Source organism: Bos taurus, chromosome 3 (genome assembly GCF_002263795.3).
Source record: "Bos taurus isolate L1 Dominette 01449 registration number 42190680 breed Hereford chromosome 3, ARS-UCD2.0, whole genome shotgun sequence".
Classification (NCBI taxonomy): Eukaryota; Metazoa; Chordata; class Mammalia; order Artiodactyla; family Bovidae; genus Bos; species Bos taurus.
The window spans coordinates 69,372,318-69,387,179 of record NC_037330.1 but is presented as its reverse complement, the minus strand read 5'-3'; the positions used below and the strand labels follow the sequence as shown (position 1 = coordinate 69,387,179).

Here is a 14,862-nt window from a genome sequence, read left to right as displayed (position 1 = left end):
ATCTTCCTTTCTTCCAGGAATTCTCTATAATTTCGAAGACATTTATTTTTGACTCAGGTCTATTAGGTAGCTCTATATTCTCAAGTAAACAGTTTTGGACAGAATCTTTTCTATGCCAAGTCTGCTACTGTCTTCCACTTTTCTGTCGTTTAGCTGTTAAGTCATGTCTTACTCTTTTGTGACCCCATGGACTATAGCCTGCCAAGCTCAGTCTATTGGGGTTTCCAAGCAAAAATACTGGAGTGGGTGGTCATTTCCTTCCCCAGAGGACCTTCCCAACCCAGGGATTGAACCTGCCTCTCTTGCCTGGCAGGCACTTTCTTTACCACTGAGCCACCTGGTAACTCCCTCTTCCACATAGGCCAACTTTAAAATCAGTAGAAAAACACTTAGATATACTCCCCCATTACCTCTGAAACTTATATCTACTTCTTTTTATTTAAGTATAGTTGATTTACAAAGCTCTGTTACTTCCAAATGTACTACAAAGTGATTCAGGTTCTTTTTCCATTATAGGTTATTACAAGCATATCTACTTCCTAATGTTCACTCCTCCCCACTCTGTTATTGGTTAGAGTCACAAGTGAGAGATTAGTAAGATGTGCTTATTTATTTAGCAATATATATTTAGTTAAAACTTTTACATTATGATATTGTTTTATAAACAAAAATTTCCCACAATAAAATATTTCCCAAAATAAAACCAGTGTTGATGCATATGAAGAAATAAAAAGCTCTTAACTGATTTAAAAGACACCTGTATAAAACAATTAAAAATTACATTGTTGGTTTTATAACATAAAAAAGATATAGTAGAGAGTCAAACAAGAAACATAAAAACAAAATTTATATTCAAGTCCTATGTCTTTGACTCAGTATGTAACTTTGAACAAATTTTGCCCTTTCATACCTTAGTTTCTGTAAAAGGAAGGATGCAATCAATACACTACCTATGCCATGGCTTGAAAGTGAGATCATGATGTGAAGTCATTTATAAAAAGTATGAGACGTTTCCATAAATGTGAGAAAGCATTATGATTACTACAGTTGTACCTTAAATACCATGTGTAACGTGTCTGACACATCATAGACCCTCAATAAAAATTGTCCTTCTCCATCCCCACTGATGTCCTAACAGGCCAGCTTAATTTTAATTCCCATATCCATGCCACTCACCCTGCCTTCCTTTACCTTACTAGTGAGACTTGAGAGAAAGGAAAGGATCACCTTTATATCTTCCTCTCTTGGCTTTAGCATCTGGTGTCCTTCCAGCCACCAAAATGACCAAATGTGCCTTCACATAGCTCAGCTCCAAAGCCTCCTGAACTCTGAGGCTCAGGCAACCTGGAATACTCTTCACTGACCTAGTGCCCATAAAATATAATGTGTCCTGACCACAAAAAAAAAAAAAAAAAAAAACTTCCCTTTAAATTAATTTTGACCTCTGAATATTTTTCTCTGAGTATTGAATTAGCACTCAGTCACTCAGTCATGCCGGACTCTTTGTGGTCCCGTGTACTGTAGCCCACCAGGCTCCTCTGTCCATGGAATTCTCCAGGCATAAATACTGGAGGGGGTTGCCATGCCCTCCTCCACAGGATCTTCCCAACCCAGGGATCGAACCCATGTCTCTTGTGTCTCCTTCATTGGCAGGCAGGTACACTACCACTGAGCCACCTGGGAAGCCCAGGTATTGAACAGAATTGATTTTATTTCACTTGGGCACTTCCACTGTGGGGCTCAAGATGAATAAGAAAGAAAGCTCCCTCTGTGAAGGAAATCTCAGTGTAGAAGTAGTAATACATCAATACTGTAACTCAAGACCAACACCAAGAGTGCTCGAAGGCTAGTATAACAAAGGCCTTGGGAAATGTGAAGGATGATTCACATTCTGCTGAAGATACCAGGAAAGCCTTCAAATCAAGGGGTTGGCCTTTGAGCTAGATTTGGTGAGAGCCTAGGCCCAGTGGGTGAAGAAAGGAAAATCTGGGATGGAGAAATTCAGTGTGTCGAGGAAATAGTGAATCACTGTGTAAATATGGTGATAGCTAGCTTAGAGATTTATTCAGATCAGCTAGTTTATCTTTCTTACTAATTGGAATTTAACTCTGTTCTCAGATCTCATTAGGAAAACCAACAAGTATGATTGAATACGTAATGTCACACACCGTTTCCAGAAAACCCGCTCCAGAACTTCAGAAGTTTTAAGGAAAACAAACTTGCCTTTAAAATTTAATATGACTTTGGGGCTTTCCTGGTGGCTCAGTGGTAAAGAATCCTCCTGCCAATTCAGGAGACATGGGTTCAATCCCTGGTCCAGGAAGATCCCACACGCTGTGGAGCACCTAAGCCCATGTGCCATAACTATTGAGCCTGTGTTCTAGAGCCAGGGAGCAGCAACTGCTGAGCCCATGAGCCCTAGAGCCCTTGCTCCACAAGAGAGGCCACTACAATGAGAAACCACGCAGCGAAACCAGAGAGTAGCCCCTCCTTGCTGAAACTAGAGAAAAGCCTGTGCAGCCAAAATAAACTTAAATATGACTTTTACACTCATCTGTTTCTAGTTCTCTGCTTCTTAAACACACACACACATACACACATACACCCACAATTCTAGATTGTTTCTTTGAAAGCTTTTTACTCTATGAGCTACTTTATTTCATATGAAACACTGTACCTGATTCACAGTTTAAGTACTTAGTAAACATCCAAAGAGAAGAACAGTACAGAAAGCAGGTAAGAGTTTGAGCAGTCAAGGTTCTCAAACATTCTTTAGGGGGAAAAAAATGCTTGAAATGGTGTAAATCAAGATGTAGTAAATAGAGAAATAGAGAACAGACTGTGGTTGCCAAGGGGAATGGAGAGGGACGGAGGGGGACACTGGGGGTTGCAGATGCAAACTATTATATATAGGATAAACAAACAACAAAGCCTTACTGTATAGCACAGGGAACTATATTCAATATCCTGTGATAAACCATAATGGACAAGAATATGGAAAAAATGTGTGTGTATATATATATGAATCATTTTGCTGTACAGCGGAAATCAACACCACATTGTAAATCAACTATACTTCAAAAATTATTTTAAAAACAAAACAAAAACATGCAGTGAATATGTGAAGCAAAGAGGAAACTGGTATAAGCATGCATGTCATATTTAGTATATTTAAAGTGGCGATAGAGATTACTGTGCCAATGGTATACTTGATAAACTTAAGACTCAGCTTAAGATGTTAATTATATAAAAAGCCAAATTTTTTGCATTGCACCTGGATATCATGCTCCCTGTGCTTAAGGAATACATTGGTTTATACATTTGCAGAAAAGTATTTAATTAGGTTTATAAAAGTTTAACAAATAACTAACAATTTTTGAATATTTATTTAGGCTAGTATATCACTAACCCAGGTATTTGAGTAAAATGTCAGTATTATCAGGAAATGTTGCTTTAACCAGAATTATCTTACAGAGTAACCAAGAAAAAAAAAGGCCTCCTGCTAAGTATCACATTTAAGAAGACCATCTGACCAATCAGGTCAAGGTTTTTATCATAATCAGTGATGTGAGTAATTATTTGTTCTGTAGTCCTAATGAGCTCTGACTTAGGTGGCATCAACTCAGTTTTTCTGGAAGATGTGTTTGTAAAATCTACTTTAAGTAGGTATCTTGATATCATAACAAAATTGACTTTGGCTCTCCCTTTCTCACATGCCATCATATACACACCAATGCACACACACACATGACACTCACAAATTCAGGACAAATTGGTATTTTGAATGCTCAAAATCAAATGTCCTGAAAATGTATTTCAAGAAGTTCATTATTATTGTTTATTATTATTTCTTGTAGCTCAGTCGGTAAAGAATCTGTCTGCAGTGCAGGAGACCCGGGTTTGATTCCTGGGTTGGGAAGATCCCCTGGAGAAGGAAATGGCAACCCACTCCAGTATCCTTGCCTGGAAAATCTCATGGACAGAGGAGCCTGGTGGACTGCAGTCCATGGGGTCGCAAAGAGTCGGGCACGACTGAGCAACTAACACTATTATTGTTAAAAGGAATTCTGCTTCCTGAGGGATATGCAACTATAAGAACATTTCCTATGTTTACTGTTTCCACACTCTGCCACAATCTACCCTATAACAAAGAGGTTTACGTATGGAACATGAAGTGTACCAACCAGTTAGATACACGTTAAAATCTGTCAGCAATACTAAACTATAGTTCAATGGATATTTTCTTTGCAGGCACACACCTCTCTTATTCTTATGGTTTTATGGACAATATTCAAAGAAAGCAAGAGTGATTCATTTCTGTCTTCTTACCACTTATATACTTTGGTATAAAATAAATAATCTGATTGGTATTACATTAACATGGGCTTCTCTGGTGGTTCAGATGGTAAAGAATCTGCCTGGAATGTGGGAAACCCGGGTCTGATTCCTGGGTCAGGAAGATCCTCTGGAGGAGGGCATGGCAACCCACTCCAGTATTCTGGCCAGGAGAATCCCCATTGACAGTGGAGCATGGCAGGCTATAGTCCATGGGGTCAGAAAGAGTCAAACACAACTGAGCCACTAAGCTCAGGTTAACCAATTACTAGGTTTCCAGTTGAAGTTTTCCAGTTGGTTAGCCATTACCTGCTTCCAGCTCATATTCTCAAACCTCAATTGCACTTTCCCATTTAAGCAATCCAGTTTTCTCAGCAAGTTCTGAGCTGCGAAGATACTATTTATCTATGTTTAAAAATAAATTGAGTAGCTTAGCCTTTTTTTCTGCTAAGGGCGGTTCTAACTGAAGAGCTTTCTTCAATAAATAGAAAAATGATATTCTTCAATGTTCCACCCACTGGTGTTAAGGCAGGCCTGGTCATCTGGAAAAGAATGTCAAGCTCAAAAATGAACATTGTAGGGTCTCCTTCATTTTCAGGAGAATAGAAAGAGTTTCTGGGCCTTTTGTATGCATAGGCTATAATGTATACTTATGCCTATCTACATCTGAAATTATTATTTTAGAAAGAAGAGTATAACGTTTTAAGGATTTGTTTATTGGAATTTCTTTTACTTTAAACAGTTCCCCTCTTTTATTACTTTTTTCATCTCTTCAACTAGACTCAGGTAGTATATTTATCAGAATACTCTCAAGCATTACAAAACTATTCATGTGTGCTTATAAACGCCTAAAGGTGCCCCTTTCCGTACAGTTTTTAGAGTGAGTACTCCTTACTTCTTGTCCTTGTGCTAATGTGCTTTGCTCTCACCTTATCCTACAAGAGTAAACTAAACTGGGATAAAATGCAAACATGAGGTTACACAAGTAGAGAAAAAAATGAGTGGGAATTCTTGGTGATATTCAAAAACATATTAAGAATCTCTGGAAACATAAGATGAAAATCTGGACCAATTTTGCAACCAGTTTTGCTTTACTAGGCATCCTAGCTCTCTGGTTACAAAAGCAAGGAGATATTTATTAATATTTTTAAGCTTTTAGGGGAAATTTAAGAATATTATGGAAGCCTAAGAATAACCATATCCCTCAAATTAAAAGTATAAAGGCTGAAAAACATAGTGTTGAGAGAGCACAGATTCTAAGATTTGGGTCTAATCCTGGCCCAGCACTCACAATATGAGGGAAGCCCTTTAAACCCTCTGAACTTCAACCCTTCACCTATAAAAGGAAGATATTGAAGATGATCCTCAAGGTTCCTTCAGGCTCTAAACCTCTGGCATATGGATGGATCCTGAATAAATGCTTGTTGAATAAAAATGCCTACAACTGCCAAAAATCAAGAGATTGAAAATGCAGAATACAGCCTACCCACACTGCTCTGATCCAAAGTAGAGAGAATGTAGAACCACTAGAAAACCAGAGTCAGTCTCATAAACTGTACAGAGGGGACAGAAGGAACAACATTCAAACCAGAGCAACCCTTCTAGAAGTTGTAACATACAGTTGTAGTCAGAACATTCAACCGAAATTCAGAGATGAACCTTGGTTTCCCGCAGAGATCAAACAGGAAGCTGAGCACCGCTGGAAAGAGAAGCTTTGACACGGGATCTGAGTGAGAATGAGGGAGCTATTGAAGGGAATCACTGCTGACAGAGACAGACAGAAGCAGGAATGGGAGGGAAAATGTAATTTCCCTGTTTAAGTACTAAGAAATAGAGTGTTTAACAAATCTTGACTGAATGTAGTTTGTCCCCTTGAACTCCTTAATAGTATGACCAGTTATGTTGGTTATATGAATGAATATTCTGCGCGTGCTATAAAGAAGACCTAAACTAAGAAGTCTGCTGGGAAGGAGGGTTGAGGCTGTGGTCTCAGTCCCATGTGGAGAAATCACTTCAGTTTTCCAGTTGGATCCACTTTTATCAAATACTTCAAACTTCTCTATCCACTTATGGGCATCAAGGATATGTCAATGGAAAATTACAGGCTCGCCTCATTTCCTAAGGTGGGGAAATCAAGTTTTTTTGTTTAATTACAAAGTCTTTTTTAAAATATAAAACTTTATGCAGTTTGTATCAGATTTTTACTGTGCTAGTTTTCGCAAGTTATTTAACTTCTCTATGCTTCAGTTTTCTCAACTGTAAAATGGGGGAAATGAAACCAATCTCAAAGAATTTACTTAATAGATTTCATAGATTCACATATATAAAGCAATTAGAACAGTATCCAGCACACAGTAAGTGCTATGGAAACATTTTATTGTTACTGTTGTCATGTCAACCCTCTGAAAGACCCAAGTAGTGTTCTAAAATCCATGACATTCAGCCTTCCTGATTCTCAAGAAAATGCCAAAATAAAAAGACATTTGGGAAATAAAATGAATGCCATTCCAGAATAGCCACCTTTATCTATGTTTAATATTAATAATTTGGAAGAGTAGGCAGGCAAAGTCCAAACCATCCCAAGAATTAATAATGCAAGATATATACATTTCAGTTATTTAAACCAAGTTATCAAAAACTAAAATAAAGGGTGTCCTGTTGAATAGTGTGAGGAAATCATATATTGTAATCAGTTCCTGCTTCCAAAGGCTCTTGTTCACATAGATGCGGAATAGCTGATTGCAATATTCTGTGCCAAGAGGCACTCAATGCTATGGAGAGAGAGGAAGCCAGCTTGGGTTGCCAGATAAAAAAAAACTCCAAGGTAAGGAGAGAACTCTTTCCCAGGAAGTAAGAAGTCAATTTGACACTTTTGCCTGAAGAAAATGTGTCCTTTGCCCTTAAATTTACATTTGCTCCCTGCAAGATGCCTCTAGGCTTTCTGGAATTTCCACTTGAAGTCAAACTTGCTTTAGCAATAATTTTCCATTGTTACAGCTATAGCTAACACTGTTAGCCTGACTGAGGGGGAAAAAATGTAGCCATTAAAAGTAAAGCAGAATATTTTAACCCTGGGATTTTGACACTGTGGAAACATAATTTGACCCAAGTAAAATTAGATTAGGTAGAAATTATCCTGAGAAATAAAACTAACAATGCTAAAGATAGGTACATAAATATGTGTGTGTGTGTGTGTGTATATATATATATATATATATATATATATATATATATATATAAAGGGTTTTTTCTTCTTTTTTAATAAAAAAGGTTTGAAGAATTGAATATTATTTTTATTTAAAAATTCTATTGAAACTTCTCATGGACGCAAATTATTTTAATTAAGAAGACAAACAAGGTTTGCAAATGAAAAGGTAACTCTGATCATGCATACATGCATGCTTAGTTGCTCAACTGCCCAACTCTGCAACCCTTTGAACTGTAGCCTGCCAAGCTCCTCTGTCCATGGAGACTCTCCAAGCAAGAATACTGGAGTGGGTTACCATTTCCTTCTCCAAACTGATCATACTGAGCAATAAAATATGATTTTGAATTATGATACATTTTTAGTCAGAATAACTTGACTGATTTCTGGTAGCCCCCAAAGGCTTGACTTCTATTTTTCTGTAAGGTAGGAAAAAAATATCTGCTGACACAGATCTTTTCCCCACCTAAGGTTAGAAAATTACAACTAGAAATTTATGATATAGCTTCTACAAAAGATTATATTACCTACCTTCCCACTTTATAGGATCATGTGTGATCAAATAAAATCTGTGTGAGGGAACTTTGAGAACTATAACATGCTATACAGTACAATAAACAATAGAATCTACACAGGTAAAATTAAAGTATACAAGAGTCCAAAAAGTGGGTTTGAGAATAGAGGTAAGAAGGTACATATATGCTCATCTTTTTAGTTGATGATTTGGAACCCAAGTGATAAGCAGAAAAGTACTTATCTGTAGCTCTCAGGGGCAATGGGAGTGCATACATGAAGACAAATTCTTAAAGCCTGTGTGATTCAAACTTTCGTATGTATGAATCACTGAGGATCTTGTGAAAGTGCAGATTCTGATTTATTAATTCTGGGGCAGGCCTTGAGATTCTGCATTCCTCACAAACTCCCAGGTGATAACACCGAGGCCGTTGGTCCACCCGTGGAGTAGCAAGACTTGACTATGAAGGGCCGACTGAGGAGCAAATCAGGTGTTAGAAAATGAAGACGATTGGCTAAGACACTCATGAAACATCCAAGAAGATTGCTAGTGGAGATCTTGATCAGGAAAAGATGTAAATAAGACACATGTGTCAAAGTCATAAACTGGGATGGAAGGACCTAAAGAAATCAACATGTATGGGATGAACTGAGGTCAGGAAACATAGTAGATATATGATGCTCTTCCTTGGGGATTCTTTTATAACTCTGAAGAGAAGGAACTCCTTCAGGAGGTAGAAATCAGCCACATGAAAGAACCCAAAAAGTCTTCATCAGCAATTAGTCTTTATCAACTAAATATTAGGCATTCCTAGAGTTTGAAAGAATCATATATTTGCAATAGACTGTCATAAAGCATTCTTAGACAAATTTAATACTTAGCACTCAGACTGACTTACCATATTTCTCGCCCTCCAAGTGAGTATCTGATCGTTGGTCTCCTACAAATAAGCACAAAGGGCAAACAAATCTTTATTTTTAGCAGTTGGTGTCTCTGGAGATCAATACCTGTTTCTCCCTGCCCTAAAAATCCTAGTCCTTAAATTTTAATACACAGAATAACATAAAGTCAGTTGGACTGGTGAACTGATACTTAATACCTGAATTCACTGATAAAGAGCACTAAATTTTGAATTAAAAAAACAAAAACTGCATGCAGAGAAACACACATACTGTATTTTTTCACTTAAATCCAAAAAATAAAACAAATGTCAATGAGTGTAACAAAACAGGAACAGAAACTGATAGATACAGAGAACATACTAGCAGTTATCAGAGGGGAAGGGGATGGCAAGAGGGGAGAAGTAGGGGAAGGGAATTAAGAGATACAAGTTACTAGATATAAAATAAAATAGGTAATAATTTTAAATCATTATTACAAATGTTACAAATAACACTTTAAATGTAAAAAAACCCCTGCATACTTGTAAGAACCTGTAATGGAAAATAATCTGAAAATACATATAATATATATTTAACTGAATCACTTTGCTTTACACCAGAAAGTAACACAGCATTGTAAATCAACTATACTTCAATAAAAAAAATTTTTTTTAACTGCATGAAAATGCTGGAGGTAAGAGGTTTGGGGGTGGGGAATAAAGCTATTAACTCTTCCATTTTTATCCATGCCTTGTACACCTTAGATGATATACAGACAGTCTTGCAAAATTCAGCACCAACAAATGAGGCATTTTGTTTATTTTCATTTTATGCTAATACTTATTCCTTAGAAGGCACATTAGTCCTGGAAACTTAATATGCATTAAATATTTATTAACTACATGCAGAATAGAGAAAAGAGATGTAATTTGAATTTAGCAGCCACACTTTAGCCATGTTACACATAGCCTTTGGTTTTCACAGAAAGCCCTACATGATAGATATTAGCATAGCCAGTTCAATTTGGTAGGTAAAATTTAGGGTTATTTGTGGGGAAGAAAAAAAAGGTAGCAAGCTCTATGTTGAACAATGATAGCATGCTAAGGCTTTAACATTCAAGTAATTCCACACACATATTCAACAAAAATTTTAATACTTTTGATAAGTACCCCATTCTTTGGTGCTTTATCAGATTTGCCAACCCATTAATGAATGCTGTTGAAAAGAATTCCCACTGTAAACCTGGTGGACAGAAATGACAACACTTGGTCTAAGTTCTAACAATAATAAATTATTGAGAGTCAGAGTTGTGATAAAGAGTCAAGGGAAAGTGAATGTGTATAAGCTGTGTTCACTTGGAAAACATAATAATGATGATGATAAGTAGAATAGCAGATGACACCCCCCTTATGACAGAAAGTGAAGAAGAACTAAAGAGCCTCTTGATGAAAGTGAAAGAAGACAGTGAAAAAGTTGGTTTAAAACTCAACATTAAAAGAACTAAGATCATGGTATCTGGTCCCATCACTTCATGGCAAATAGATGGAGAAACAGTGGAAACAGTGGCAGACTTTATTGTTCAGGGCTCCAAAATCACTGCAGATGGTGACTAAAGCCATGAAAAGAAAAGACACTTGTTCCTTGGAAGAAAAGGTATGACCAACCTAGACAGCATATTAAAAAGCAGAGACATCATTTTGCCAACAAAGGTCCTTCTAGTCAAAGCTGGGGTTTTTCCAGTAGTCATGTATGGATGTGAGAGCAGGACTATAAAGAAAGCCGAGCACCAAAAAATTGATGCTTTTGAACTGTGCTGTTGGAAGAGACTCTTGAAAGTCCCTTGGACTGAAAGGAGATCCAACCAGTCCATCCTAAAGGAAATCAGTCCAGAATATTCATTGGTGATGGACAGGGAGGTCTGGTGTGCTTCAGTCCATGGGGTCTCAAAGAGTTGAGTCGGACATGACTGAGCAACTGAACTGAACTGACTGATAATAATAAAATTATTGTCATTAAAAAAAGAATCAGCTATTGGTGCTGGAGAAGACTCTTGAGAATCCCTTGGACAGCAAGGAGATCAAATCAGTCACTCCTAAAGGAAATCAATCCTTAATATTCACTGAAGGATGAATGCTGAAGCTAAAGCTCCAATACTTTGGCCACGTGATGTGAAGAGCCAACTCATTGTAAAAGACCCTGATGCTGGGAAAGATTGAGGGTGGGAGGAGAAGGGAGCACCAGAAGAAAGATGGCTGGATGGCATCACTGACTCAATGGACGTGAGTTTGATCAAACTGCAGGAGACACTGAACAACAGGGAAGCCTGGCGTGCTGCAGTTCACGGGGTCACAAAAAGTCAGACGTGACTGAGCAACAACAACAAGCTATTGAAATAGCAGTGCATGTTCCTTCCCACAGAGGCCATTTTCAGCACCTGTAATTCACAACTAGTTAGAAGAACACTCAGGATTTAACACACAGGCAGACATTTTTCAGTAAGACTCTCCCTTCTGTCCACCCCTTAGGCTCCAGGTGCCAGGAGGGAATCCAGGCACTCATGAAAAGCTTTGAACTGTAGGCCCTCCTGCCAGCTGCCTGTGCTCTCCCACCATCAACGAGAAAACCTGGGCTTCTACCTTAGTTGCTTTGCCCAGAGCTCCATTTCCTTTCCTGTGTTCATGTACCTGGCAGTAACCCTGAGGTCCTGCCTCACTCCTGCCAGCTCTGAAGACAGAATCCTGCTCGCAGGGCTCTAACTCCCTGACTTGGATATGTCTGAACAGAGAGAACACCCAGAGCCACAAATGTTGCCATTTCTCTGAATTTCCAAAGTTTTCTGGTGGCTGGAATTGCCACTGTGGTGACCTGCTTGCCAAATCAGACACACTCTGGAGCCTGCTGCCTACCCAAACTGCGCCGGAGCTTAGCACACCCAGTATATTGCAAGGGACCAGGAAGCTGCCCACGCAGAGCTAGCTTCTGTAGCTGATTTCATTTCTCATTCTCTCCTGGCTTCACTGAACCCTGCTAAAATGGCCTGAGAGTCTGCAAGCCCAAGATGGATGTGATGCTAATAAACCTACATCATTTGCAAAAGAGGCTAGTTATAAACTCCTTGCTGAAAAAGAACACAGGACCCAGAGTATGGGCATAACTGTGTTCACAGGCTTATTAATTTCTTCCTTCCTTCAGTTCAATTCAGTTGTTCAGTCATGTCCAACTTTTCATGAACCCATAGACTGCAGCACACCAGGCTTCCCTGTCTATCACCAACTCCTGGAGTTTACTCAAACTCATGTCCATCGAGTCAGTGATGCCATCCAGCTATTTCATTCTCTGTCATCCCCTTCTCCTCCTGCCTTCAGTCTTTCCCAGCATCAGGGTCTTTTCAAATGAGTCAGTTCTTCGCATCAGGTAGCCAAAGTATTGGAGTTTCAACTTCAGCATCAGTCCTTCTAATGAATATTCAGGACTTTATATCCATCCTTTAGGATGGACTGGTTAGATATCTTTGCAGTCCAAGGGACTCTCAAGAGTCTCCTCCAACACCAAAGTTCAAAAGCATCAATCCTTTGGCACTCAGCTTTCTTCACAGTCCAACTCTCACATCCGTACATGACCACTGGAAAAACCATAGCCTTGACTAGACAGACCTTTGTTATCACACCTTTTTTTTAAATATGCTGTCTAGGTTGGTCATAACTTTTCTTCCAAGGAGCAAGCATCTTTTCATTTCATGGCTGCAGGCACCATCTGAAGAGCCCCCCAAAATAAACTGTTTTCATTGTTTCCCCATCTATTTGCCATGAAGTGATGGGACCAGATGCCATGATCTTAGTTTTCTGAATGTTGAGCTTTAAGCCAACTTTTTCACTCTCCTCTTTCACTTTCATCAAGAGGCTCTTTAGTTCTTCTTCACTTTCTGCCATAAGGGTGGTGTCATCTGCATATCTGAGGTTATTGATATTTCTCCTGGCAATCTTGATTCCAGCTTGTGATTCCTCCAGCGCAGCGTTTCTCATGATGTACTCTGTATATAAGTTAAATAAGCAGGGTGACAATATACAACCTTGACATATTCCTTTCCCTATTTGGAACCAGTCTGTTGTTCCACGTCCAGTTCTAACTGTTGCTTCTTGACTTGCATACAGATTTCTCAGGAGGCAGATCAGGTAGTCTGATATTCCAATCTCTTTCTTCCTTAATTTATTCATTATTAGCAAACATTTATTGATGTCTTACTGGGTATCAAGAATCTGCCTGCAGTGTGGGAGACCCTGTTTTCAATCCCTGTGTCGGGAAGAACCCTTGGAGAAGGAAATGTCAACCCACTCCAGTATTCTTGCCTGGAGAATCCCATGGCCAGAGAAGGCTGCCAGGCTACAGTTCATAGGGTCACAAAGAGTCAGACATGACTGAAAGACTTCACTTTCTCTGGGTATCAAATAATAGGCTATGCACTGAAGCTACCTAGGTGACTAAGGGAATCTCAACCCTCTTGGAGTTGTTTGATAAAGCCTCAGGAAGATAGACCTTAACCAAATAAACACATCAGTAACAATTTACTTGCAAATGTGGTATCAGAGATGCTATGAAGGAGAAGTACAAGATATGAGGACAATATCTAATCTAAAATTTAAAAGATGAGTAAGAGCTAGCATGATGGCTGGCAGTCTTGGCAAAGGGCATAGTGTGGGCAAAGAGCCAATGATAGGAAAGAACTTGGCAGCTACGAGGAACTAAAACAAAGCCAGCATGGTTGAAGAACATTGGGTGAGAGGCTGAGTGATAGGAGCCGGGACTGGAGAAGCAGGCTGCTGCTGCTAAGTCACTTCAGTCGTGTCCGACTCTGTGCGACCCCAGAGACGGCAGCCCACCAGGCTCCCCCGTCCCTGGGATTCTCCAGGCAAGAACACTGGAGTGGGTTGCCATTTCCTTCTCCAGTGCAGGAAAGTGAAAAGTGAAAGTGAAGTCGCTCAGTCGTGTCCAACTCTTAGCGACCCCATGGACTGCAGCCTACCAGGCTCCTCCATCCATGGGATTTTCTAGGCAAGAGTACTGGAGTGGGGTGCCATGGAGAAGCAAGAAGGGAGGGACACACGTGGTTATACCCTTGTAGAAATATATGCTGGAGCACCCAAGGTCTGAGAGGATCTGAGGTTGTTGAGTATCATTTGTAATCTTTTATGTTTTCAAAAAAAAGAACTGCTGCTGAAGTAAAAAAGTCTGGGCATCACGGTCAGGTACTGGAACAAAATAAAGATCATCATCCCATGCATCAGTAAACTTTTGTTTGTTTGTTTGTTTACAGTTCTAGTTACTGAAGTTGAAGCTCCAATATTTTGGCCACCTAATGCGAAGAGCTGACTCACTGGAAAAGACTCTGATGCTGGGAAAGACTGAAGGCAAAGGGATAAGGAGGCAGCAGAGGATGAGATGGTTAGATGGCATCTCCGACTCAAAGGACATGAATATGAGCAAACTTCAGGAAGGAGTTTGCTCATAATGCTCCATTGTGAAGGACAGGAGTTTGAGTGCCTGGGGTGTCACAGTCTATGGGGTTGCAGAGAGGCAGACACAACTTAGTGACTGAGCAACAATAACAAACAACAAGTAGCCACAATTTAAAGAAAAATATAGTGGAGTTAGGGAAGGCCCAGAGGAAGTCACAAGAAAACGGGCCAGAAAATGTGGTCCATACATATAACATTTTATTTTATATCAAGTTCTGCTTTCTGCATGGCCATGGTGGAGTGAGAAAGATGTAGCCCAACACTGCTCCTCACTCCCTTTACAGCCTAGGGCAGGCATGCTGTGTCTGTTTTTCTGTCTTTACAACAGGAGGAAGCTCCATCACAGTTGTTGTCAGGAGTAAGTAACGTGATACTAAAATGCTCACCATAGTGCCTGTCACATAACAGAGACTT

The 14,862-nt window shown here is 39.3% G+C and overlaps 1 protein-coding gene across 4 annotated transcripts in view; it reads right to left on the bottom strand.

Annotated features, from left to right (window-relative positions):
• SLC44A5 (solute carrier family 44 member 5) overlaps positions 1 to 14,862 on the bottom strand; it is a 427,045-nt gene that overhangs the window by 196,771 nt on the left and 215,412 nt on the right. For all 4 annotated transcript variants that reach the window (XM_059884629.1, XM_024989419.2, NM_001281916.1 and 1 more), the window contains 1 exon segment: positions 8,953 to 8,994. In XM_059884629.1, the coding sequence (XP_059740612.1) occupies positions 8,953 to 8,994 (42 nt within the window).